This window comes from Lissotriton vulgaris, chromosome 2_1 (assembly GCF_964263255.1).
Source record: "Lissotriton vulgaris chromosome 2_1, aLisVul1.2, whole genome shotgun sequence".
Classification (NCBI taxonomy): domain Eukaryota; kingdom Metazoa; phylum Chordata; class Amphibia; order Caudata; family Salamandridae; genus Lissotriton; species Lissotriton vulgaris.
Genome location: NC_141687.1, coordinates 1,489,576,295 through 1,489,602,636, shown reverse-complemented (window position 1 = coordinate 1,489,602,636; position 26,342 = coordinate 1,489,576,295). Strand labels below are relative to the sequence as shown.

The 26,342-nt window shown below is 40.2% G+C and overlaps 1 protein-coding gene across 2 annotated transcripts in view; it reads left to right on the top strand.

The window, feature by feature from the left end:
- DPP10 (dipeptidyl peptidase like 10) overlaps nt 1-26,118 on the top strand; it is a 1,575,897-nt gene extending 1,549,779 nt beyond the window's left edge. For both annotated transcript variants that reach the window (XM_086957361.1, XM_086957360.1), the window contains exon 26: nt 25,475-26,118. In XM_086957361.1, the coding sequence (XP_086813487.1) occupies nt 25,475-25,612 (138 nt within the window). In that variant the 3' untranslated portion in view covers nt 25,613-26,118. The remainder of the gene's footprint in view (nt 1-25,474) is intronic.
- The last annotated feature ends 224 nt before the right edge of the window (nt 26,119-26,342 follow it).

The window sequence follows — 26,342 nt, the reverse complement described above, 5'->3', positions numbered from 1 at the left end:
GGCTTGTTCCTTGAAGTTGAGATTATAGTCAAGCCAAACACCCAGGCTCTTAATCTGTTTTTTTCTGAGCAGGTGGTGAGCCCAGACAAAAGGGGTCTAAGTTTGATGGGGCCGAGTGACCCAGAAGCATGAGCTCAGTCTTTGCTCCATTACGTTTTAAGAATGAGTTATCCATCCATCTGGATATCTTCTCAAGACATAAGGCCAGACCAGGACCAGAATTGCCTTGCTGATTAAGGGAGACAACTAACTGGGTGTCATCGGCCTACGCAACCATCTGTATCCCCTCTGAGCGCCCAATTCCTGGTAGGGAACTCATATAGATATTGAACATAGTTAGACTAAGAGAAGAACATTGGGGGACTCCACAAGTCAGGGGCATTTGCTTCAATGTGAATTCCTCTTTGAAGACTGAGAAAACTTCCCTAAGTCTTTGAATCATCAATTGATGATTTACCGTATCAAAGGCTGCGCTGAGGTCTAATAAAATCAGACCAGCTCAGCCTCCCTCATCAAGAAGTTTCCTCGATGATTCTACCACGGCTAGGAGAGCGGTCTTGGTGCCCTGTTGGGATCTAAATCCTGTCTGCGTGGGATGGAGGCAATTATTATCTTCCAGGAATCTAGACAGAGCGGAGTTCTTATGTTGTTCTGCTAGTTTGCTGATTCCAGGTAGCAGAGAGATGGGTCTATAATTTGCCCAATCCTCGGGGTCCTGGTTGGTTTTTTTCAGAAGTGTTTTAGTCTGGCTTGTTTCCACATAGAACGCTGACGTGGCAAAACAAGTGTGGCCCCCCAGAGGTTTAACACATTTTGTGCTTGCAAAAAGCAAGTATTGTTTAAGACACAGATGCAAGTCAATTTTAAAAGAAAGCCATCACAGTAGCACCTTTTAAAGCCTCAACACATTCACTAAAAAATTCCCTCTAGGGCAGCGAACTTCAATCAGGCTGCCGTTCTTGTTAAAGCAAAAGCGGCCATCTGACCTACAATAGAAAAGTGTTGGCCTTTGGAGGGGGATGAATTTACTGGTCATATTCCAACATAAGCAAAATCAGGGAAACTGTTGGACTTTGGATAGTTTGGAATTATTGTTTCCACTCCAATTTGAGAAATAGTTGGGAAAGTGTTGGACTTTTGAGGAGTAGATGTAATATTCTATCTCCTATATATTTCTTTGAAAACGCATTTAAATATAACAAAATAAAAACATTTAGACGTAATTAAAACTAAAAAATATTAAAGTTAAATTAAAGTAAATCAAATTTTAAAAATAAAAATGTTTTATAACAAATGAAATAAAAAATACCAGAAATTTGAAATATTTAAAAATTATGCACTTGCATCTGTTCCACCACCCAAAAAATAATTATTTAAAATATAAATTGAAATATTATTAATATTAATTTCAATATGAAATCATCACAATTGAAACAATACATATATAATTCACTTACAAACTGTTATAATTAAATAAACTGATCAAAACATTAACAATTATAAAAAAACAATTAAAATAACATTCAGTCAATTAAATAATTTACATTATTAATTAGCATTCATATAAACCAATGGAAAAAATAAATACAATGATCTATGTTTTAAATATCTTGCCACCTTCATCCCCTACACACACCCAAACCTGATACTTAATTAAAGATTTCTAATTACATCTAAATGATATCATTTTGATATTAGAATTACAAGTTATGCCAAAACATTAAAATGCAAATATTGCAATAATATAAATACAACTAATATATTATCCTAACTAAAAGTTAGATTTCATACAACTACGTCAAATAAAATGATATTCAATACAACAATATTTAAAAAACACATCTCATGGCAAAAAAAAGGATAATCTCTCATTTCATATGCTGGCCCACAATATTTGTAAGCTGACAATATTTTTGAAATGATATTCTACTAGCACAATATTTTTCCCATGATATTTTGGTCGAATATCAAGCTAATGCACCAAACAAACACATTTTAAACACTTTAATAATTTATTTCAATACTATGTAATTGTTCTTATGATAACTATGACCCTAACTTCATAATCTTTACCCATAAACTACTTCAGAAACCAGCTATATTTTCTGTGTGTAAAACTGCTATCAGTACATCCTCTGATGCTGGGACGTGTTCTAAATAAATAGAGGGGTATATAAGAGTATTTTGCAACAGTGCTTTTGAAAATGAGACACAAGTGCATAAATGGAATAGGAAGTGCACCCACATGCTGAATTCTTAACATAACACCAATTGCTCACAGGGACAAAGGTAGCAATATGTTTTCCCTGTCCATACTACCCTAACCATCCTGAGAAAGGTTTTGTAATTAGCGGAGTCTATATTTGTATTAATAATGACATACAAGTTCTCACAGATAATACATTCATCACTCCATGGTGGAAGCTCCTTTTGTAAATTCATAATAATCCACCATGCCTTGGAATTTGATGAATTGATTGCAATCTCTCATACTCAATCTTGTATTCATATAGAAACCCTCTGAGTAGGCATGTAATGTGTTTAGTACTACATTTGTAGGAATGTCAGTTCATTTAAGAGATGGTAGCATATAAAATAATGTTTGTTTCATTAATGCCTTAGATATCATGGTTAATAAGTTTTAACTCCTCGTTAGCTCTTTTTTACCTCGCTGCTCCATCATGACCTTTAACATTTCAGGTGATAATACAAATATGTCTGCAAATTCTCTCTGTCAAATAGAAAATGTGTCCTTCTGCTAGTTCCCCAAAATAAGACAGAATTGCTCCAAAATAGATTACTTCAATATAGCTAAAGAATGTGTAAACACGCTCCTTTAGAGAAGTTAGCCATGGACCCTCATGTCAAGAGTCAAAAAAGAGTCTGGCATTCATCACAAGTTTGATTTCTACGACCAACATTGGAACAACTGGTATGAGTGTCAACTTTCAGTCACTACACATCAAAGTTCCAGAAAATCATTCTACAACATTACCATATACTGAAAAAAAAATGTGGAACAAAAACTACAAAAAATCCTGTTAGCTCTTCCACAGGAAGAAAACCTGTCAAACCACTGGGCACAAACAAAATAAGTTAGTTCAGATTAACTTACTGTAGAATCACGTATCATTACCCTGAAAATTGCCCCAACTCACAAGCCACCATATATGCCATAGTCAAACCATTGAAGGAAATACATCTTTTAATAATGTTATGACAGTTGCACACACACATTTGCTAATTGTAACTCCCAGCATATGGTATATGCAATTGTGTGCTCATGCAACCTGGCATAATTTGGGAAATCAGAACAAAAAATCAAGACATGTATGAGGCACCACAACAACAGGCTGTTTTGTAAAACCCTGAATACACCTCTAATGTAAATTTCAGGAAAAGAATAAATTTAATAACAAGTCTTCAGATGGACAAGACAATGACAGATCCAAAACAGCCCAAAATAAGTTGTTATTGAGAAATATCTTCTCAGACCGAAGTTGAATGAAACAATAGAGATCAACAACTGGTGTTGAAATTTTGACAGTCTTATTAATCAGTTGTTTTTACTGAACTGTTTATGTTCTTAGGGGCCTATTAGGATGGCGGACGGACCTACGTTCGTCCACCACCCCAGAGGAGGAGGGACCGTCCGCAGGGGCAGTGGCGGTCCCTCCGTGCGAATTAGGATGTGACCGCCACCCGGGTGGTCACATCCTGTATTTTTAACATTGCGGCGGGTGCTGCTTGAAGCAGCACACGCTGCAATGTTAAAAAATGCATGTTTACCTTTGCATGCTTGAAGCGGCAGGCACCGCGTTGTGCCTGGCGCTTTGTGCACGCAAAGGCAGGGGGGTACCATAGGTACCCACCATGTGCACCCCCCACCCCCCTTCACCCCTGGGGGCCCGCAACAGGCCCCCAAAGAAAACACCATATGCCTTTCCACGGCGGAAATGCCGCCGTGGAAAGGCATAGGAACGCCGCCATCTTAATATGACTGGCGGTGTCTGATAGACACCGCCAGCCATGTTAGAGCTTTTCCGCCGCGGTCAGAAGGCGACCGCGGCGGAAAAGCCATCCTAATCTGGCGGGGGGTCTTTTCTCAGTCCGCAGCGGTTAATCCGCATCCTCCGGTCCGGCGGTGGCGACCGCCGGCCCAGAGGATGCGGATTATCCGCTATCATAATCGGCCCCATAATTCCTATTTGTGTACTCTCTCACCAGGACAGTAAAGAGTATACATCCTCCATGTTGTACACAAATTACTCCACCCCTTGGCTCTAATTTCCTTGCTATGATTGCACTTCCTCATTCCTTAAGGTTCCCCAGGAGTCATTTGTATTTTCATGAGTTCTGAATTTTATTTGCCACTTTTACTTGACATTGGCATGGTGTCACACACTGCTTCCCACTTAGTGTGTTCAGTCACGGCAGCCTCCATTACAGGAATATACTCCCTTGAACTCAGTAGCAGAATAATGCAGTGGATTTGACTTACACCACCAGCACACCAGCATTAGTCGGGAACTTCAATCCTTAGCTACCCCAGATTCACGAATTACATAGTACGAATTTGCCATTTGACTAGGAGCCCCAGCGAACATCCTGAATTAGCTTGTGACATGTTATTGCCTTATATATATATAGAGGTCTTGTGGAAGACCCAGGGGCTTATTTAGAAGCCCCTTGCACTGCCAGTGTGTCACTTTTTTTGTGTGCCTGTCGATATTTGCAAGGCAAGGCCATGTAAAGCCACCTTCCATGGCTTTTCATGGTCTTGTAAATATGGCCCCCTTTCATGACTTACTCTGCATGAAAGTGGAATGCCATGTATGTTGGTGTGGGTGTTCCCACGCAACATCCATAGAATCTGTTCCATTACCAGATTTATAAGGTATTGTAAACCTGGAAATGTGTCAGATTCCTTCGCCTCCCCAGGCAAGGCGTAAGGGAGGCATAATGAGGGGAAACACTTTTATTTCTCCTTGTTTTTCCTTTTTTCTATGTACGCTGCACCCTGCAGCACACATAGAAAGAAGAAAACACCTCTTGTGATTGTTTTTGTGCAGGAAGGTGTTCATTACTGCATAAAAGTAATCACCCCTACAGCACAGACACCCTTGCACCATGGCGTAGGGGGACCTGCATTGACGTAAGGCAGCCACGCTGCCACTCCACTCCCGCTCTGCCCATGTTCACAGCCATCCACCAAATTACAAGTAATTTTGTAGTCTAGCCTAGTCAAGTCCCTTGGTGGTCCCACAGTTGGGTTTTTTAAAAAGGCACTGCAATGGTAATATCAAACAATGTTCCTGCATGGCCTGAACTGTTAAGCCAATGCCATGCAGAAACAGGGGGTGTATGCACACAGGGGGGCATACCACCCCCCTGCATGTATCCAGGTGCACAAATGCACCCTTTAGGACCTCCTTTGTCTCCTCCCTGCCTCACTTTTTCCAGCTGGCTCACCTCATTATACTTGGTGATGCCAGAGCTGGATGGCCAAGCATATTGCGGCCTCAGGACAGGCAGTTGCAGCATTCCCCTCACGGTCCAACCACCACACTTGTAATGTCGTGGTCGGAACGCTGGTGCGGCAGTCCAGGACCACCACCGAACCACCACCACGGGTTCGGCAGTCCATCAGACCCAAAGTGTAAACTTACACTTTCAGGAGGGTCCACACAATCTACTGAAAGGAAACTATTACAGAAGTACAGCATTTTTGGGCAATTCATTTGGTGCTGATTTGCTTTCATCTTCTCCTCATTCGCTCCACAGATCCCCTGCCAGGTCATATATAAATATTCTCTCTATATCCTCATCAGAACCCATATATTCTATGAAATCTTTCCAGGAGTTTTCATCCTAATCCAATAGGGCAAATTTACCATCACATAGTGCTATGAAAACCTTTTGCTCTTATATTTACTTTGTGTTTGATAAGTGCTGCCTGATCTGTGTGGTAAATTGGTTCACACATTTTCACAACAGAGTATTCTTTTTTATTGTATTCATTGATGTTTTTATTCTATGTTAAGAAACCTGACTTTTATTAAAGCCCTTCTAGGGTAGGGCTTAGTATGCCCTTCATACATTCCAAAAATAAATTGTAACTATGTAAGAATTAGGCAACATCTGATCCATGTTTTCTCATTTTTCAAGAAATAAACTTCATCTGTGGCCGAAGGAAATGTTTTACAGTAACGTTGAATTTGTCTCGCTGTCACCAAGCTCACCGCCCATCCTTTCATCCCTGCCCACCAAATGTACCTCTCCACCATGTTCCAGGGGAATTCATCCTCTGTATTTGCTACACCTGACAGTCTTATGGAGTTCTTTAGCTTAAATCCATGTCACTACTCTTGCACACCTTGGCTACTTACATATCACAATATAATGGGTCCAATTTCTGCTTGTCTGGGGAACATGTCTTGTAAAATTCGGGCCTCATTTACAAAATGGTGATGCAGTGCAGTGGCGCAAGCATTTTACTGTGCCAAGCGGCATCATTTTAAAAGCACAGCGATGCGTCGTATGACACATCCAAGTGCATTCCCTGTCATATTGTGTCATATTGCAAGGGTATCTGCATTCCAGTGATGATTGTTATTGTGCAAGAAGGGACACAATCCTCAGAAAAAAATAATTGATTGCACTTTCTCTTTCTGTGTGTTTTGCACAAAGTAAAAACAAGGAGAAATACAAGTATTTCCCCTTGTTGCACCACGCCTACGCCTCCTATGGGGAGGTGTAGAATTCTGAATTTTCAGCTTCAAAAAACTTTGTAAATGCAGGAATATGTCAGTTTCCATGGATGTTGTGTGGGAAGCCCCCTTCATGCAGAGTAATGTGTAAAAGGACCCATATTTACAAGGCCATGAAAAATCATGCAGTGTGACTTTATGTAGTCTTGTATATATGAACAGACACACTGCGTCGCCGGTGCATCAAACAAAATGAGGCACCAACGGTGCAATGGCCTTGTAAATGAGGCACTTAATATTTTGTGCATGCAAGTTTGCAATCCTAATTAATAGATTCAGGATTTTGAGTGAAGGTGCTACCTATTTGTTTTGGTAAGCCTACCTGCAAAACCAGGTAAAAGCAGACAAATCCAGAGGCAAGGGTCCAGGCATTTCCAGGGTGGTAATGAGGGAGGGAACACACCTACATTTGTTGGAAGCATGTAAAAGAATTCTATATAGAAATAAATAATTTCCATGTTAAGTTCCATAAAGGTAAAAGGAGTTATTTCACATTGCGGTTACATCTACACTTACGCATGCAGCATCACCTGTATGGTGAAAAAAATGCATGCAAATATTTTACATATTTTCCCTCTCAAGGAAATGTATGACTGGAGTAAGTCGTTGTGAGTGCAGGTGGCCGACAAAAAGGTTTTTAGTGGCTCTCAAGGAAAACATTTCCACCTTTCAAAATCACAATTTAGTGAATCAGGTTCTGCGGTTGTTATTACTTTTCTGTTAATGACAACACGTTTTATAAACATCTATGTTGAAAAATATCTGTAATACACTTTAAAGTCCATTGTAATTTTTGGTGCACTTGGTAAACTGTTGAAAGTAATATAAAATATAGACCATATAATTTCAAAGTAATATCATTGTATTGCTGCTCTATGAGTGGCACTTGTCAGCTTTATCGAATCAGAAAAGGGGGAGAAGGAAGTGGTTGTGATCCATTAAGCTTCCTTGGTACATAATACAAAAATCAGAGGGGGAACAGATCACTTGTCCTGGGTCACCAGTGTTTCTTAGTTATTTCGTTTCACGGTACCAATAAAAAACCCTCAATCACAAGCCAAGGCTCAGATGGCGGTATATCTTGGTTCTACGCCTTCATAGGTACATGGCAGCATCATCATTGGGTTAGTTGTTGTGCTTCCTCCACCCAGAGGTAAACCACGGGTTAAACCAGTAGTTATCAGTAATCAATATCGGAGAACTACAAGTGAGTGAAAAAGTTTAAAAAAGCATGAGTCACCAGATAGTACAGAAACTGTATTGGGTCTGGGTTCAGGCTGTTTCAAAATCTTAGGCGTGCATTGGAAGGGGAGTTAGGAGTCTTCCGCACTGATCTTAGTCCATAAAAAAGGTCAACATGTTTCAGCCTTTGGTTGCCCAGGAGGGGTCAGATAGGCTTTCTTCAGGACCTAAAACTAGTGAGAAAAGTGATAATGACCTTTATATTAGGGTCTATATTGTTCTAGGCTTATTAACCTGACTGAGGTGAGGTCTGAAAGTACCTGCAAAAAAGGAGGAAGACAAGACGTACAAACATATACAGATTGTGTCAAAATGCTGTACCTTTAGCAGAGTGCTGCGCTTGTGCCAATTTGCAGCAAGTTCTGTATAAAGAAAGAATCTAAAAATTAACAATTCTCTACATACTAACATTACAAAATTTCCACTCATTAATAATGGCAAATAATCTCTCGTTGTTCAGTGATTAATTCTCAATTAAAAGTGTTCAGAGCACTATGTATTTAAGATCAGTTGCTGAATCGGTAGGTTTAGAAAAATATGATGCGCTCAAAAAATGGCCATTGGGTCTATTTTTGAGGTATTCTCTAATTAACATACCCGGAATCGTTTGTTTCAATGTCAATAATTACATTTACCAAATGCGTGGAGCACAGTGTTGCCGCAACGTAATTGGATTAGGTATACTCTTAAGCTTCACTTAATAAAATATTTTATTAGCGGCAGTTGAAGATTCTTGTATCGGGGCAAATGAAAGTTACATGGAGATCTGGCTCAGCCGCGTTGATTCTATGGTGCATTACAGCGGCAGCAGTGTATTTCTATTTGGACAGTGTCAAAAATGCCCATGAGGTCTATCCTAAAGGTGTCTTCTTAATTCATACTAAGCTGCCTTGTCAAATTACACATATCAAGTGTTTAGCACATGCCTGAAACATAATGTTGCTGCCGCTTGAATCGTTTGTATATACCAATCAGTGTTGTTTGTAAAACATTTCGGCAACAGGAGATACGTGTATCGGGTGCTTATTAGAAAACCTACATTTCCACCGCGTTAATTCTAACATGTATTACAGCGGCATCAGTGTTTTTTATTTGGATGTAGACAGTGTCAATGTGGATAAATAAGTTTAAACGGGCAATCCACAGTTACGTAATCGTACCACCCAGCTGTCCCTTTAAAGCGTAACTCATAGTCATTAAGTTCTGACTTTGCCAGGAGGTCCCAGACGGGTATATGCTGGAGAGATGACATGTATATGTTTCAAAATCACATTTTGCATTCGCTTAATACAATACGGTTTTGATGCAATGACTCTATTCAATTGCCGCGTCTACCTCGTGTGCAGGATTCGCACGACTTGTGCTGTCTCTCCCTCTCAATCCCGGATGTAGATGGGGATTCATTTCCTGTTCTTTTTAATGGGTGTGGAACCTTTGATAAAAATAGATGAAAGACTCTGCGTTCTCAAAACTAAACAGTGACGAAATTTATTGGTGTAAAGTGAGAGCCCAGTTTTTGATTCTATGTTCCTAAAAAATGAGTCCTAAAAAATGAGTCCTGTGTTAAAGGATATTAATTATATCGTCTCTGGAATCTCAGAGATGGTATCCCTAGCAAGGATTTGTGTACATCACTTGTGCTGGCTCTGCTAAGGGGTTGTGGTGTCTTATTGAGGTAACTGGAAGGTTTAAATGGAGAACTCAGTGGTCAATAGATCCGGTCCTAAACATCACATTTAGTAGGTTCATGTTGTGGTCTTGGTTATAAACACTTCTCACAGAATAAGTGCAGATATAGTGGTCTTCCTAATGGATTGTGCAAAAAAATGTTGTGCTAACATTTTTTAAGTCCTTCACAAAAGTGATTTGAATAGAATTACTTTCATGGGTCTGTACCTGAAAGTCAATGTGAATTTGTTTCATCAGATAGTTTGGTTTTGCAAACAGGCAGTTTTGGTTGATTAATGTCATGTGCAGACTCTTTAGTGGTTGAGACTTAACCAGGGTAAGTTGTCGTTCAGTCCACATTCATTAGTTCATAAGCGATGCACCCATCTTTTTCGAATAGTACTCTTTCTGCATTATGTGTTTTTGTTGCCAGTGTTTCTAGAACTACCCATTCCAGGTCATTTATTGTGTGCTTTGCCTCTATGAAATGACTGCTCACTTTTGTTGTCATTCTCTGGCATTTCACATTGCTCCTGTGTTCACCTATCCGTTGTTTAACTTTATGGCAGGTCATCCCAAAATAGCGTAAACTCTATGGCAGGTGATCATGTAGTTGACATGAGTGGTATTACAGTTTGTATGGTACCTGATCGCCCACTTGAGGTCTGGTAGGAATTGTAAAGTTTTTGTTATAGTGGTTAAATTGCATACAGAGCAGGAACCACAGGGATAATGTCCCAGCACCGGGGGATTGTCCCATAGTTGTGGTCTTTGGTCACCTCGTTTTTGTGGTGGTGGTCGGGTATGAACCAAGATGTCTCTAAGGTTTCTCGTCCTCTTGTTTGCAAATCTTGGTTTTGGCCAGGTTAATGCTCCTGATGTAATGATTTTAACACTTTTAATTTTAACAGAAAGTTTAACTAAATGTTATACAATCCATAGGCTGCATCTCTAAACATACATTCTTAACTGTGGTCAACCAGTCAAAAAATTCAGACTATTAGACCTCACCAATTTTTACCAAATATCTTTAATCTGTAGTCTTCCCGCAGTACAAGCCTTTTGTGTTTTATGTCATATTTTTAGCACTGACTCACTTATTTATGCTACTGTTTTGTAAACAGCTGCCTTCTGGCATTTTTAGGCAGTTATTAGTAATGATTAGGTTCCCTTTGTACAGTTGTAGGGATGTGGGTGGCAGACGTTTTCTCTTTACCTCTGTCACTCTCGCTGTCTTTGTCAAGATGGTGTAATCATTATTCCATTATTATGTAAAACTGCCCTCTGCCCAAAATCTGATCTTATTTTTGAACTAACTGGACCTATTTAGGGTGACTGCTTTAGTATCAGTCCTGATTCCCTACCTCAACCCCAATGTAGTGTAGTTCCTAGTTTCCCACTAGGCCCTGCGCATTGGAATAACATAAACAGTAGTATCGACGTGGAACTGCGGATATTCCAGGCCTCCACTGACTATGCTAAACTTAATTGGGTTGTGTTACCAACTAGCTCAGAGGTCACTGGAAACTTTCTTCTCTGCATAGGAAGTGATCAGCTTCCTTGGCACAGACAAGAAGGGATTCAGCTTTCCAACAACCGTGCAACATGACAACTTTGCTCCTCAGATCAAGAGTCAATCTCTAGGGTCGTGTGAAACAATAGACATGTATTTCACTCAGTCAGTCTAGTGCAGTTTACTTTCACGAGATGTAGAGAATAGAGAGACGGGCGTTTGTCAATAAAGGGTTAACATTTATTGAACAGTCTTTCTTCTCGTACAAGAGAAATGTATTGCCACAATTGCAAGACTTGTTATTATAAAAAGTACGTACAGTAAGATAAGTATTGCGAAATAGAACTGTAAAAGCATTGATATGGTTTCTTAACCATACAATGGTTTAAAAGTAATAAAACATATATACAGTCATATATACATTAGGCTAACATACTCAACTGGTGCTTCTAACTAAGCCTACCCCAGTGTGCCTGACCTAAGCCTAACACGTGGAAGGGGAGTAAGGAAGTAGCTTTAAGTTAAGTTGGTTTTGCCAAGGTTTGTTTCAAGAATTCTCGTCTAAGGGTTTAGTCAACACCATACCTCTGAATAGAATGATGGAGGATTGGTATCTCCTTCAGGGGTCACTCTCGATATCCCAGTCACCCGCAAGGGTAGACCGGAAACGCCGGAGCTGGATTTCTCTGCACTAGAAAGGCAGCGGCTCTTCTTCAGCGCGTCGAGGAAGGAGGGGGGACAGCGTCCGCGGGCAGCTGGAATCTGCTGGATGTCTTCGCAGAGGGACGGCTGTTCAGCTCCTAAGCGTACTGCACCATCGTTCGCGCTTTAGCAGCGATAATGGTATCAGCAGCTTCACCACCAAGGGGACAGCAGTCTGCAGCGACAGGGTGCTAGCTTCACCAACACGGGGTCTTGCAGACAGCTAACATCAGGCAACGAGCAACGAGCTATTGCTTAAGGCAACGTTGGTAATATTTATACCTGACAGGTGCCGGGTTTGACGCAAGTTTGCTGGACATAAGATGTCAATTAAAGATGTCACTAGGAAGTGATAGTTATCAGTTGCTCATTAGAGTTCCATTACTAATCAAAACACAGCAAGCGGGGATTTCCAGGTTTGCTGAGTTTTATCTTGTTGAAGAACTCGGAGTGTTAATCTAGGAATATCAGATAGTGACTTCTGCTCTGTCATTGCACTAATTGGTCGCAAAGGAAGTGGCAGAGAGTTATGCTGGAATGTGGCTCTGTTCGTGTGAGGCCAGAGATGACTTTTCAGAAAATCGCACTGCATTGGTTATGCCAATATAGGGAATAAATGGATTCATAGCCGAATAGGGGCATAAGGTCACAGTATCGATCAGGAACCTAGATAAACACATACCACCCACTCCACGTATTCATGTCCATCAAAATTACTAAAACTAAAGCAATTAGATGCATGTGTAACATTGCCCACCCCAAAATACATAAATGCATTCGAAATAGGCATACTTGAAATACATGAAATTTAGGTACTGTACGTTTTTTGAAGCATAGAAATCATTCAAAAATTATTGCATATGAAATCAATGAACGATTATGCAAAAGGAATTACACATGAAGTATCTCTGACAGAAGAAAGGCGAGATAAATCATCACATATAAATGCATTGTAATAACATGTGTGCTAGAGGCTGGCGTAACTTTGTTATGTCTCTAGATGTGATTAGAAATAGAAGTGTGAAGCTTCTGTTCTCTAAGAATAGTTTTTACGTTAAGCAAAGAATTGTTCGTGCCAAAAAAAATTGAATATTAAAAATGTCCAATTCAAAAGAATTTAATGCTTGAACGGGGAAAAATAGAGTTCCAAAGCTTTTAGCAGTCTTTGTTGATCAAAACTGAAAGCCGAATTCAGAGTTCATAGGAACGCTGTGTGTCGGAAAGCTTCTTAAAAGTTATTGTTTCTGTACGGGTGAGAACATCGTGTCAGACAGGCTCTCAAAGAATTGGTCTACAAAATCAGGTGACAGTTCAACCAAATTAGATAGCGCTGTAACTTGGCAGGTGTGAGAATGATTGCTTTCATCATAGTCGGGAGCAGCAATGCTCACAGAAGGCCGTACCTGGGTGATGTTGCTTTTGTCACTCGCTCCACTGTTACCACCTAGTCGTAGTACAGGAGTCTCAACGAATGCCGTCATCAGGATTGGTAGCCGCTGGGGACAACACAATGCGTGAGCCGTTATTAGACTGAGCAAAGTATCGACGTCCGTTGGTACTGCTGATGGAAGTGAAAGACAGATGTCCAACACGCATTCATCGCCGCATAGCATACATCTTAGTACCGGTAAGATACAGTTCTGCCATATAGGTCTGAATGAAAGGAACCAGGTCATGTTTAGATCTCTCAGCCTGGCCAATCCAAGGACGTTAGTTATCCTGTCCCGGTAGCGCATTGCTAGGATTGTCTCTTCCATTCCCATGGGAGCTATGTCTGAGCCGAGGCTTGCCATAACGAAGCAGGAGGGTCAAAAATAAAATCCCTGCGACGAGTCCCAAAAATAATGGTATGCCGCCAAAAACAGAGTGTACAAAATTAGGAATGATTCCCAAAATTGCCTGGAAGGGTGTTAGAAGTCCCGTAAAGACTGTCTTAAATATGCCTGGGATGCTTGTGGCACTAGACATGTTAAGGAGTTGGCTCAACATTTCTACGAAATGCACGGGGCAATTTGTTGATAAAAGGTCATGAACTTCAGTAGCTGTCCTTGCAACTAGAAGATCATACGTCTCTTTTGATGACGTTATAGGCACTGTTGTCTGTAAAAGTACAGATTTCATTTTGCTTAATGTATCAATTCGTATAGAATAGAGATTCAGACGAGGCCATATGGGAGTCACTGTGTCTGCAGGCCCACTCGGAAACAATGCTTGCATACAGCATTTGACCATGGATGTTACTTTCACTAGATAACCTTTCCCTGGCATGAGGCCACAACATCTGTGATCCGTTCTAAGAATGTAACTCCCGTTCGAAAGTTGCATAAAGAAGGGCTCTATCTGAGTTGCAGGTGTGACTAGCTGGTGGCATGAAAGGTTGTTAGAATTTCCATCACATGCTCCGTGTAAATTATTACCCTGACACAAAAGTATACCGCTTAGTGAATGTTTACAGTTCTCACCACTAAGAAATACATTTTTGTTGCTGTCACTATAGCAAGAATGAGTGTATGGTAATTTCCATTCAGATTTTACATATCCTTTACCTAATTGTTCATACTGGCCAGCAGGTATGTACTCAAGGCACTTTTTAAATCGGAAAGTTGTTATCGGAATTGTGATAATTCCGTGTATTATCCATTCAATAACAGGACTCTCTGACATTGTCAATGGTAATCTCTCGAGTTTTTCGATGCTCAGGATTGTATAGTCTGCTCCTTTCTGTGCCAAACTGATCTGTTTATCAGTAAGGTTAAAACTGGAAAATAATGACGTTGTGTTGATTAAACGCCAAGGCACATAGCCTGAACGAAGATTTTGCAGCGTCCAGCCTAATTCTATAATAGAACGTAATTGAGACTGGCCATGTTGTAACATTAGCAAATCTCTGTCTATCACATCAAAGGCAGAGGATACAATATTGTCCAACAAATATATTCTGGAAGACAGAGTCATTAACCCATTGTCTACTACAGAAAGTGATTTCTCCAAATTAATACGATCAATTTCTCGTATTTTTTCAGCAGTTTCAATTTGCTTTACTTTCCAAGCCTCGTTGTAAGCAGCATAGATACTGGTCGCTATGAAACGCTTTTGACGCTGTTTGCGTGGTCCAAGAATGAAATCGCGCAAATCAGCACCATCTTTTAGTAAAGACAAGTGTTGCTTAATTTCAGCCAGTGTGGATGATGTTAGCCATTCAAGGCAGAGCTTCCCTACACTGTATGTTGTTATAATCCCTGGATGTTGTCTCTGGGAGTATCTTGAGTCTAATCTGGTCATTTTTAACCCCTGTGTTTTATTCAGGAATCTATCTTGACAGCTGTTTGTGTCTGTAGGCCAGATTAACCATTTTTTCCAATCAGGATGTGATCTGTTAAAATGTAAAATTTTCGACACGTCTAACTCAATATCTGCGGTTGCATTCTTAGGTATTGGCTTTGGTATAGACGGTGTTTTAAGGTCTTTGATCTTAGCTAGGCCAAGACAAGATGTTTGGTGTATTGTGTAATTTAAAAATAACATTTGTTCTGGTATCATGCAGGTTCTAAATAGTGTTTCAATGCCTTGCACCTGCCAATCTTTTGTACCTCAAATTGTTTTCGTTTCAATATTATTTTTCCAATAATCAAAACCAAAAATGTCATCATTTTGTCATAAAATGCTTCTGAATATATCAATTTAGAATTTGTCAGCATTGTTTTCATTCCTGTTTTATCTAACAGTTTGTAATAAAACGTTTCTGCATCACTGGTGTTAAACCCTGAGAAGTATTTGAATTTCTCAAAAAATGCTTTAGAACTGCTTTTAGGTGGTGTAGAACAATGTTCCCATTGATTATACATAAAAACATTTCTAGGCTGTGCAGATTTATGCAAGTAATGATCACCATAGTGTGTGTAACAGAATAACTGCTCATAACTAGATGAACCTTGTAAATAATCATGATCTGTGAATCTAGCTGACATTACTAAATCAGACATCATGTCATTAATACTGTTAAAGTCCCAATCATCAGAGAATGTACTAGGTGTTACAAAGTCACTTAAGGAAACCTTTAGTTGATGAGGATACTTCAGGATTTCGACCGGACCATATATCTCATAGTCTGTTTTCTCCCATACTACCCCACCAGGTATTGGAATTGCTGTGACATTTACTGTTGACAGTTCTCTTTTCTTCACGTGGGATGATCTGTGTGGTTTCAGGACTAGGTTGATGTTCTGACTTGCTGTGTCCATTCAATTGTAATAAACTTTCCTAAAATTAAAACTAAAATTAGGCATAGTAGGAGAATGAATACCCCTGAGATAATCCAATGCTCAATCAACGGTGAATCCAGATATAATTCTTTGATTTGTTGAAGGAGTCCTGTTGTATTTTCTTTAGAATACTTTTTTGTTTCTGGCATTACTTCGGGGTCGTTTTGATCCTCAGAGAAGTTGTCGAAGTTGATGAAATAACCAGAGGCAGTTCTGTCAATTGATGGGATTGTTCTTTCAATCTGTCTTTCGGTAGCACTTTCTGATGCCACATCATTGTAGACTGGTGTTGTTTCTTGACGAACTGTTTCAATCTGTGTTTCAAGAGGCACGAGTTCCATGGCATTATTGCATAGTCCTTCATTGTGCACTGCAGGCTGATCGAATGTGATGAGTCTTTCAGTTTGAACCTCTTGGATTGTTGCAAGTTTGGGTATTCTGTTGTTTCTTGGGAGTCCACTGGGCCTACTGTTGATTATAGGCCACATGCTTGTGGTTGTACCAGATCGATAGACACGACTCTGTTCTCCTTTTTACCAGCAAGGGGCGGTAGCACAACTGATCTTGTTCCGGTGACTGCCAAGACAGGTACTGCTTTTCTGTAAGAAGGCCCAAATTCCTTCTTAACCGCGATCTTTTCTCTGACTAGATCCCCAATCTCTGGAATCCAGACAGGCCTTGCTGGGGCTGTTGCTGGTGGTGCCTCGTCAGTGGTACTTGGCTGTTGCTTTAACTTTATGTTGCTTAATGATTTTCTTGTTTCATTCAGTTCCTGTAAAACAGCCAAACGATCCTTTACATCAAAGTGCGTTGTTTCTTCTTGTACCACTGACATCTGACTATCGAGGTCCTGAATACGCATTCTAATTCCGAACAATAGTTCGTATGGGCTGAAACCTTTTAGAGAATGTCTTGGCATGTTATTAAGACTAGTCTGGACACTTATTAAATGTTTGACCCACCCAGCGCCTGAACCTAATACCTTCGCTGTTATAGATTGCTTTATGTCCCGGTTTTTTCTTTCTACCACACTGTTCCCTTCAGGGTGCGACGGACAAGAATACCACAACCCAATTCCCATGCTGGCCATGGCCTCCTTGTAGGCTCGAGAGCTGAAAGCAGGACCCTGGTCAGAATGGAACGTGGTAATTGCGTATGTGCCGATAAAGACTCGCAAATCTTTTATAACCGTTCTAGCGTCAGCCGAGCGCTGGGGCCACATCCATATGAACCTACGTACAGGAATCCACTGCTACCATGATATATCTATAGTTGCCGTCCCTTTGTAGGGGACCACAGTGGTCCAGGTAAACGCATGCAAATGGTTTATCCGAGATGAGAAGGGGTGTCTGCGCTGGTCGTTTTACTGTTGAAACTTTTATCCTTTGGCATATGTCGCATTCTAATACATACGTTTTCATTTGTATTCTCAAGCGAGGCCACCAATATCTCTGTTTTAATAGTGATATTGTTGCAGAAACGCCAGCGTGTGTAGAAGCAAGCCCTTCGTGTGCCCCTTTGATTAGTCCTAATCTGTGTTCCCTGTTTGGAATTACTCTATCCCCCACTCCAGGGATTCGAGCAAAAGGAACATTATTCGTATCCGTCAAGTATAAGTACTTTTCTGGAAAACCTTTTGGGAGTGTTTTCTTATCATTTTTTACTGACACACTGACAGCTTGTAGAATATCGCTGTCTATTTTTGTTTGTGACCGAGTTATCGCAGCTACGGAAGCCGTTTGCACAGCTGCCTTCGCGGCTTCATCAGCCAATGAATTCCCTGCAACGTGAACGCCATCACGTTGATGACTCAGAGTGTGTATCACGTGAGTCTTTTGTAGTTCTTTTTGCAAAAGAACTACCTGTTCCCAAAGCATTTTATGCTTTATTGTGCCACCTTTTGCATCTTTGAAACCATTTTCCACCCAATTCTGCAAGTATTCATTATAAGATTGTACGCAATAAAAAGAATCGCACACTATTAGTGTGGGGAATTCGCGATCGGTATTTTCTAGCGCCATCTTAAATGCTACTAATTCAGCTCATTGAGCCGAGCAATCTCCTAGAGATTGTGTTTTGGTGACCATTGGTCTAAATTTACCTTTGTGCCAGCGACCTTTAACAATCGCGCACGCAGCACTGTAAGCTTGCTTACCCCCAACGGCGGGTTTTGCTGATCCGTCAGTATATATAATACTTCCGTATTCTTCGAGAGGCAGGATTTCAATTGGCAGAGGACATTCATATTCATATTGTAAAAATTCCTGTGTTTTTAAGTTAGGATCAAATTCGTAAACTACGTCTGTTGCAGCAAGAGAATTAACCCACTGGATCCATCTCGGATGCAAAGCTTTAGCATTAGGAATGCTTGCTTTAGTTACCGCTTCTAAAGCCGGTATAGGTGTTACGATTATTATTCGTTTACCTTGTGCTAGGGGCCTTTCTTTTGCTACAGCAGTCTGAACCGCAGTTAGAATTTTCTCAGTTGAACTGAATTTTATTTCAGCCTTTGTGTACAAATGTGAATTGTAAGCTATTGGTACCTTTTCTCCCTCATTAGAGGTTAGGTATGTGAATCCGCATCTTCCTGGGATGACTCGGATTACAAGATCACGTGTATTGTCACGTGTATCTAATTTTGTTTTTGCTAACATGTCTGTTTGCAGTGATCTCAAAATTTCTGTGTGTTTTTGAGTCCAATTGATTTGTTTAAAATCAGGTTTAATTAGTTCGTAGAGAGGTTTAACCCTCTCTGCGTAATTTAGAATGTAAGTTCTTCCGAAATTCAGAAAACCTAGTATTGATTGTAAATTCTTCTGCGTTTTTGGAGCTTGGAGTACAGCGCACTTCTCTAAGAAGTTGTCTGCTAGGCTTTTTCCTTCACTTGATAATTCGTACCCTAAAAATAGTACTGTCAGATGGGCAATTCGAGACTTTTTAAAGTTGAATTTGTAACCCTCTGCTGCGAACCCAAGTATAATGGTGTTCACTCTTTTCAAATGAGTATCCAAGTCGTCATCTGTGAGATAGATATCATCCACGTAAGATAATGCCTCATCATCATAGATTTGTAGTAACTCTGTTACCTTAGCTGAGAATAGTCCTGGGCTGTTCTTGAACCCCTGTGGGAGTCGACAGAATTTTTTCTGCGACCCAAATGCGGAGAAAGCGGTCAAATATCTGCTTTCCGGTGCAATGTTTTGACAAAAGAAACCATTAGATATGTCTAATGTCGTTTTGTATTTTTTCCTAACTATATTATTCATTAGGGCTGCACTATGCGAGTTTTGTACTGCAAAAGTTTTGCAACATGTATTAAGGTGTCTGTAGTCCAAAACTAGACGATATGAATTGTCTGGCTTGGAGACAGGAAACAAAGGATTGTTCATTTGAGAGGTGCATGTTTCAATCACCCCCTGGTACTCAAGTTGATCTAATATCTCCCTGACTTGTTTTTTAGCTTCTTGCTTTATGGGATACTGCCGTTGGGCAGTTGGTTCACTTTTTAATTGGATTTTGTGAGGAGGTGAATCCTCATCCCATCCTACATGATTTTTATACAATGCCGGAGCCTGGGCTACTGCCCATTTTCTTGCATATGTATATTTTTTGTGAATCGGAATGTGATTCGAGAAGGCCACAAGGGCACTCCCTGACAAACTCTGGGGGCCAATCTTTTTCAGCCAACAGAATATCATAGCCTTTTGAGAGCTTATCCCAAAATAGACCCTTAATTTTCCTAGTCTTATCACCCTCTATACGCAATGTTATTTTGTATATTTTATGGGGCTCGCTAAGTCTGGCGTCGGCAGTTTCAACCTGAATGTATTCATTCGTGTCCACTGTCTCCAGATGACTCATCAAGATCTTGCGCGCTATACTGATTTCTGCTGCACTGTCCAACATTGTCAATGCCCACTCCCCGTTTTTCAACTGTGTCCTCAGTATTCTTGGCATGGTTGATTACTCTAATACTGGCTACCTTCTTTTTCTGAAATTGAGATTTTTTACTCTGAGCAGGTTCCTTGTCTTTGGACTTGGTGTGCTCTCCTGGGTCTGACCGTCCTCTTCTTTCCGAATTCTGTGGAAGAGATCGAGAGGGACGTGTATCAATACTTTGATATCTATCAGGTTTTTTCAGATTATCCCTATTTCTAAGGTTATATCTTTTCTCAGAGGGCTCCCTCTGGGGAGACTGGCGTTCTCGAGTCGGAATTCTTTCCCTCCGTCAAGGAGACCTTCCTCTGGACTGGAAAACTTTTTCCTTGGGAGTGGATTGTTTGTTTCCATCCCAGCTCTTTTTAGGAGTGTTTAAATTATTTTTAATAAATAATTTTTCAGGATTTTCGAGCAGTTGGGGCTTAACTGGTTTCCCACCCAAGCTGTCTCTACCTAATTCTTCATAGCATTTTTCTATGATTTTTGCAAGCTCAACAGGATCTTTTATATCTGTTTCCTTCAACTTCTGGCGAATCACCACAGATGCTGCTTCTCCTTTAATGTTGGCTAATAATATAGCCGAGACCTGCTTGAAGTCTTTCAGTAATTTCATACCTCGATTTAAAGCGGGCTCTGGACCGAATTCATTTTGAATCTGTTTTAGCACTTCTGGTACTACCGCCATAGACGGAACACCGTGTGTTTTTGTGTTAATGGAAGCAAAGACTGTACCCCAAGTGTCACAGTCCTCCACATGTGGTGCGATTCCCATAGGAAGGCAGATGGTCAAGATTCTGTGTTTCTCAATAGGGGTAGTATCAGGAAATACTGCCTCTATTTGAGTGATTTTCTGTGCTAACCAGAAAGGAATTTGTTCCCGTTTTACGGGTGTTTTACCAAGACATGACTGTATGTTCTGTGGTGTAATTTTATTTGTGCTCCCCTGATGAGGGGTCAGCTGTGGTGTATTAACAGCTGGTTGGACTGTTGCAGTCCGCATTAAATATTGGACTAATTGCCTATGTATTTTAATTAGTGTTTTGAGCTGTACTAACAGCTCTTCCTTAGACATTTTTACAATGTCAGGATGTGGTGTGTAGCTGGCTAGAACCGGCCACGTGGCTCCTGGTCTACCTAGAGGACCGAGCCTGGTTATGTGATCATTGTGTTTTAGGGCGCCATTAAACCAGAGCAGGTGCTCTTGAAATTTAAGTGGAATTTCAATCTCCTCGAAAGGAGCGTACTCTTCCGGAGGTTTCTCTATTTTGTAATAGTGAAACTCTTTTGTTCTAGCGTTTACCGCTGGAAAGTTTATCCATGAATAGAATACCTCTGTCTGCCGATACTCGTGAGCCTCTATCACGAAAATTACTGTACCACCTTGAGGTGTCAGTCCGTTCTCTATAAGTTTTAAAGTTATAGATCTTCTTAAGTGGACCGGGATGATAATTGCATCCGGGTCTGCTTCTAGGAGACTCGAGTCTTCCTCTATTAGTTGGGCTGCAAGTCTAACTGCTTCCCTTTCTTCTTCACTGTCTGTCATTTTTTTATAAATGCAGGCTTTGCAGAGTAGGTCTCCAAGGAGACAAAGATTAGGTGCACAATATTTTGGAACACTGTATCCTTCAACGTTGAATAAACCAGAGCTTTACATAGGAATCTCTTCCTACTGAGGTCGGGCGGATTTTAACCTTTCACCCACTCCAGACGTCTATTGGAGTATTTACGGGAGAAAGGGGTCTGTGTGAAATATGCACGACTGAGTTACTCTAACTGTCTTGCGTTAGTTTATCGCCTTATGCCAATATAGGGAATAAATGGATTTATAGCCGAATAGGGGCATAAGGTCACAGTATCGATCAGGAACCTAGATAAACACATAACACCAACTACCCTCCGATTTACCCACAACCCATCCTTACCTTTACCACCCTCACCCACACTCCCTTTCCCTACTCTGCCATTCACCACCCCCAACTGCCCTCCTATTCACCACCCCCACCCAATTTTCAAAGGCAATAGTTTGTACATAAGCAAGACTTTTTGGCTTTGCTAATGCTTGTCATTTTTAGTTGTTTAAACTATGGCGCCAGCCAGACATGCTGCACAAATGCTGAACAGGTTCATAGGGTAGATAGCCAGGGAGTAGTGGGGGTTAAAAACAACAGTTCAGTTTGGTATGAGACAAACACAGAACATCCTGTGTAGCATAGGAAAATGTCAGAATGTTTTCTAGATCTGTGGGGTGTTGGAATGGTCTTGTAACTCCTAGGCAATACTTATTGCAGAGCATGTCTGGCTTCCTAGTTGACTTCTCCTCCCTGTGTCCTCACCACCCTACAAGGCTGCTTGCATATATGCTGTATTTACTTATTAACACAGTTTGAAAATTAGACCTTAACAGGTAACGCAGCCCTTTGTTACACTGCCTCCCTCTGACACTGCTAGCTGACATTAAAACAGGTATTTTTAAAATATTGCGTGTGCCGTCTATGTCTTAAGAAACCACTTCAACTTTTCAGACAAAGTCAGGCATTACAGATTCTTTCTAGAGATTAGTTATGTCGGCAAAAAAAGTGTAAAAGTTTAACATCTGCAAAAGCTAATGCAGAAAGATATCTTTAATGACCCTGAAAAGTTGGCCCTGCCTTTTCGCATCAACCGGCGTTAGGATTGCAATGCGTGACTGGCCTAAAATTTGCACTCAAAAACAGCAATTATTGTTGTGATAGGAAACACACAAAAAATTACAAAATTAAACTAGGCAAGCTGTAAGGAATGTTTTGTTTGTGACACGGTATTTGCACAAGTGCATGTCTAATTAACTGGACGCTAGAAAGGGCAAGTGTCTGTCTATGTTTAATAGTGGCCGAGAGACTTTTTTCATCTGCTTCTGTTTTTCTTGTGCAGTTCTGAGACATTGGTATTTGTAGATTCGGGCGTGCCATTGTAGTGGCCTGACAACACTGTTCGGTGTGGTAATTTCCAAATAAGCTGGACCGGGGATTTCAGTAGCTTCGTATATGATGGAGAGAGATGAGTGCACCTGAGAAGGGCTCGGGACGTTCACTCCAGTCAAAAGCTGGAAAGAGCTTGAGACCAAAATGGAGAATGTGGTGTAATATACACCGTGGTAGTGCTTGGGACAGAAAGGAGCATTGCTTTTTCCATGTCAAGGGTAGAGGATGTTGCATAATGGTCACAGCTGCCCACTTTGAAACAGGGAATCACGTCCTGCTTCGAGTCTCGGGTCGGCTCAACATCCTGTGATTATGGGCAAATCCGGCCATCCGCCCGTGCCTATTAAATAAATGTGTCCCACTGTAACATAACTGGAGCTCATGTAAACTGCTATAACAATCTGCAAAAAAAAAAGGGTGAAGACGAGATGGAAAGTAAAGGTGCAGTGAGTAGCCTGGGCCTCCAGGGCCATAATCCAGAGAAGAAAATTACCTCCTAAGTAGTCAGCAGTGCCAGTTGTGCAAGGATGTGGTTGGAGCAACAAGAGTAAGTGGTGGAGCCACTGATGGAAGTGGGTGGAGCAGAGAGAAGTGGATGTGGTCTCCTCAAACAAATTGAGCACCTGCACTTCATATTTTACAAATTAAGCACTGGGTACATGGAAGGGCCCCCCATCATCTGGACCCAGTCAGCAGCTCTCAGGACAGAATACTGTAGTAAGGGGACCTCCTGCAGCTCTGGCCACCCGCACCGCGGGGGCTGCGAGGGCCTGTGTTAAGCCACTGTCTCTCAGCCACTTCATGCTCGGCATGGGAAGTCACCTTACTTTACAAAATCCTGACCTACCTTACAAAATAAATTATGGGGATGAATATGCAGTTAAGAATGCATATGAGCCTGATTTGCAACGTTTACAACTTCTGGATATTCACTAACTACTTTGGAAGTTTTGCGTATGCAGAGTTCTTAGCCCCAATTGCGGAGTTTATGGGTGCAGAGAACTTCACACACATTATTATAGGGAGTGCACAGTTGTAAAACCTTCCAAGTAGTTAGTGAATATCGAAAGATGTAAACTTTCACAAAAGTATAGGTTTACCTTTCTGAATCAACCCCATAACGCAGTAGCTTTTCAGATAATCTATATATCTAATTAGGGGAACCAAGGGGCTACTAATGAAAGTACCATGTGTCAAGAATTCTATAAATACATTACCAAGGGAACATGCATTGGTGTGTGTGTGTGTGAACATAATGTTCATTTTTTAATGTCATCCTTGCGAAAGAACATTATAATTTTCCTCTGGTGTGCTGTGCTAAGTGAGCTCCCCCAGAGAAGGGACCATCCCACAGTGCTTTAAATGCAACTGTAAATGTGCCTTTAGTCACTGCAAATTTCTAGTCTGCATGAGGTCTGGTGCATGAGACAAATATTCAGTCCCTGTGTACATACCATTGCTTAAAATGCTTCATAGGTTTCATGGCGCTGTGAGCTTACTCTGGAAATAAAATAATCAGATGTTTGTCTGAATAAATCACGCATAAACGTCAATTGGACCACACTCTTTTTAATTAATAATTATGGTCAATCGTCAAAAGATAGTTCATTTATTTGATTCTTCAAATTGTATAATTCCACTTCAAATCAGTTCAATTCAGGTCTATTCCAATCGAAAAAACTGCCTTTTCTTTTGGAGAAAACGTGATGAGATTTGTTGTGGAATTGGATCATTTGTTTCGAATATTAAATTCCTTTTTTTATAATGACAGATTCTATAAGACATTGATTTATTTAGTTTGCATATACGATAGATGACACTTCTGATTGAGGGATAAAAGTATTCCTGAAATGTATTGAGTATATAGGTTTTCAGGTCATGAAATGGAATTATAAAAATTAAAGGATCAATTAAATGAGTTTCGTAATTAAGCTTGATGACGAATCATTATACGGAATGCATTCCATTTTAAAGATTGAGCATTATTTATTCAGAAAGCTTTCTCGTTTTTAATTCAAGTGATGTGCATGAGGTCATTGGCATGCAAAACCGGAAAATACCACTATGCCTTCCCTCTGAACGGCATGCTGCCATGGATCACGAATGCCACCCTATTTAGTAATGAAAAAGGAAAATATTGTGCATTTAGTAACACCAGTGTGCTCCTGCTACACAAAAGCCAGCAAACATAGGGCATTATTTCGGATTGTAACTCGGTGCCAATCATGTAAAACGAGCAATTATGTTAATTGCATGTGTAAAATGTAGTATTATCATTATGTATTATATGAAAAGAAAACCATTGGATTGGGGCACCTGTTTGCTGCTTAAGCGTATTTACGTTAGAATGAAGGTTCTGAAAGCTTTGACGAATAATCTTTTCATTATTGTTTATTCTTTTCAATTACAAAAATACAGGTTTATCCAGATGAAGGCCATAACATTGCATCTGATAAAAGCAAGTACCACCTCTACAGCACAATCCTCAATTTTTTCACTGATTGTTTAAAAGGAGACACCTATATGTTACCACCAGAGCCAGAGGAAGATGAATAAGGATAGATATTTGTATTTCAGAAGACTTTGGATATGAATACAACCTATTACAAAAGTGACTGTATGATTGCAAAACTTGCTCAAGGACAGCTAAAGGATACCCCAGTGGAAAAACAGCACATTTGGAGTCAATGGCTTCATGGACTGGAATTTGAAAACAAATCCATTGATATTTAAAAAGGACTACAGATTTTCCTTGAGGAAGGTCAAAGGTTGTTCACAGTTATCAAGAAGAAATTTGTTTTCCTTACAGATAGGATAGTGCATGTTTTTTTCTGTTATTCATCCTTGTTAGTTCGGTATGTATTTGTGCACATTTTTATTTCTTTGTTGTTTCCTTATTATTGTGTTCTGAAAAACACCTATTCATATTCTGTCCACTAATCCTTTAAGGTTGAGCTGCAATCTAACACTATACTGTACAATTACAAAAAGTGCAATTTTGTTACTGTCTCAATCATTCAAATTCGAATTGGGTTAATAAAGAAATACATATTTCTATATAATCTGTTTCATAAGTATCCTTCATTGGTTTGAATGAAAAAAAGATGAAATAATTGACTTGCATATTAATTATTGTGCTGACAAATGGAGGTATCTCAGTGGACCCACTAGAGATATTGGATGTGGAATTGGAAAACAAGTAAGTCAAGTAGAACATGAAAGTGAACTAATTCCGAGGATATCTAAAGTTTTAACCTAGTTTTACAGTATTTAAAGTAGTCCTTTC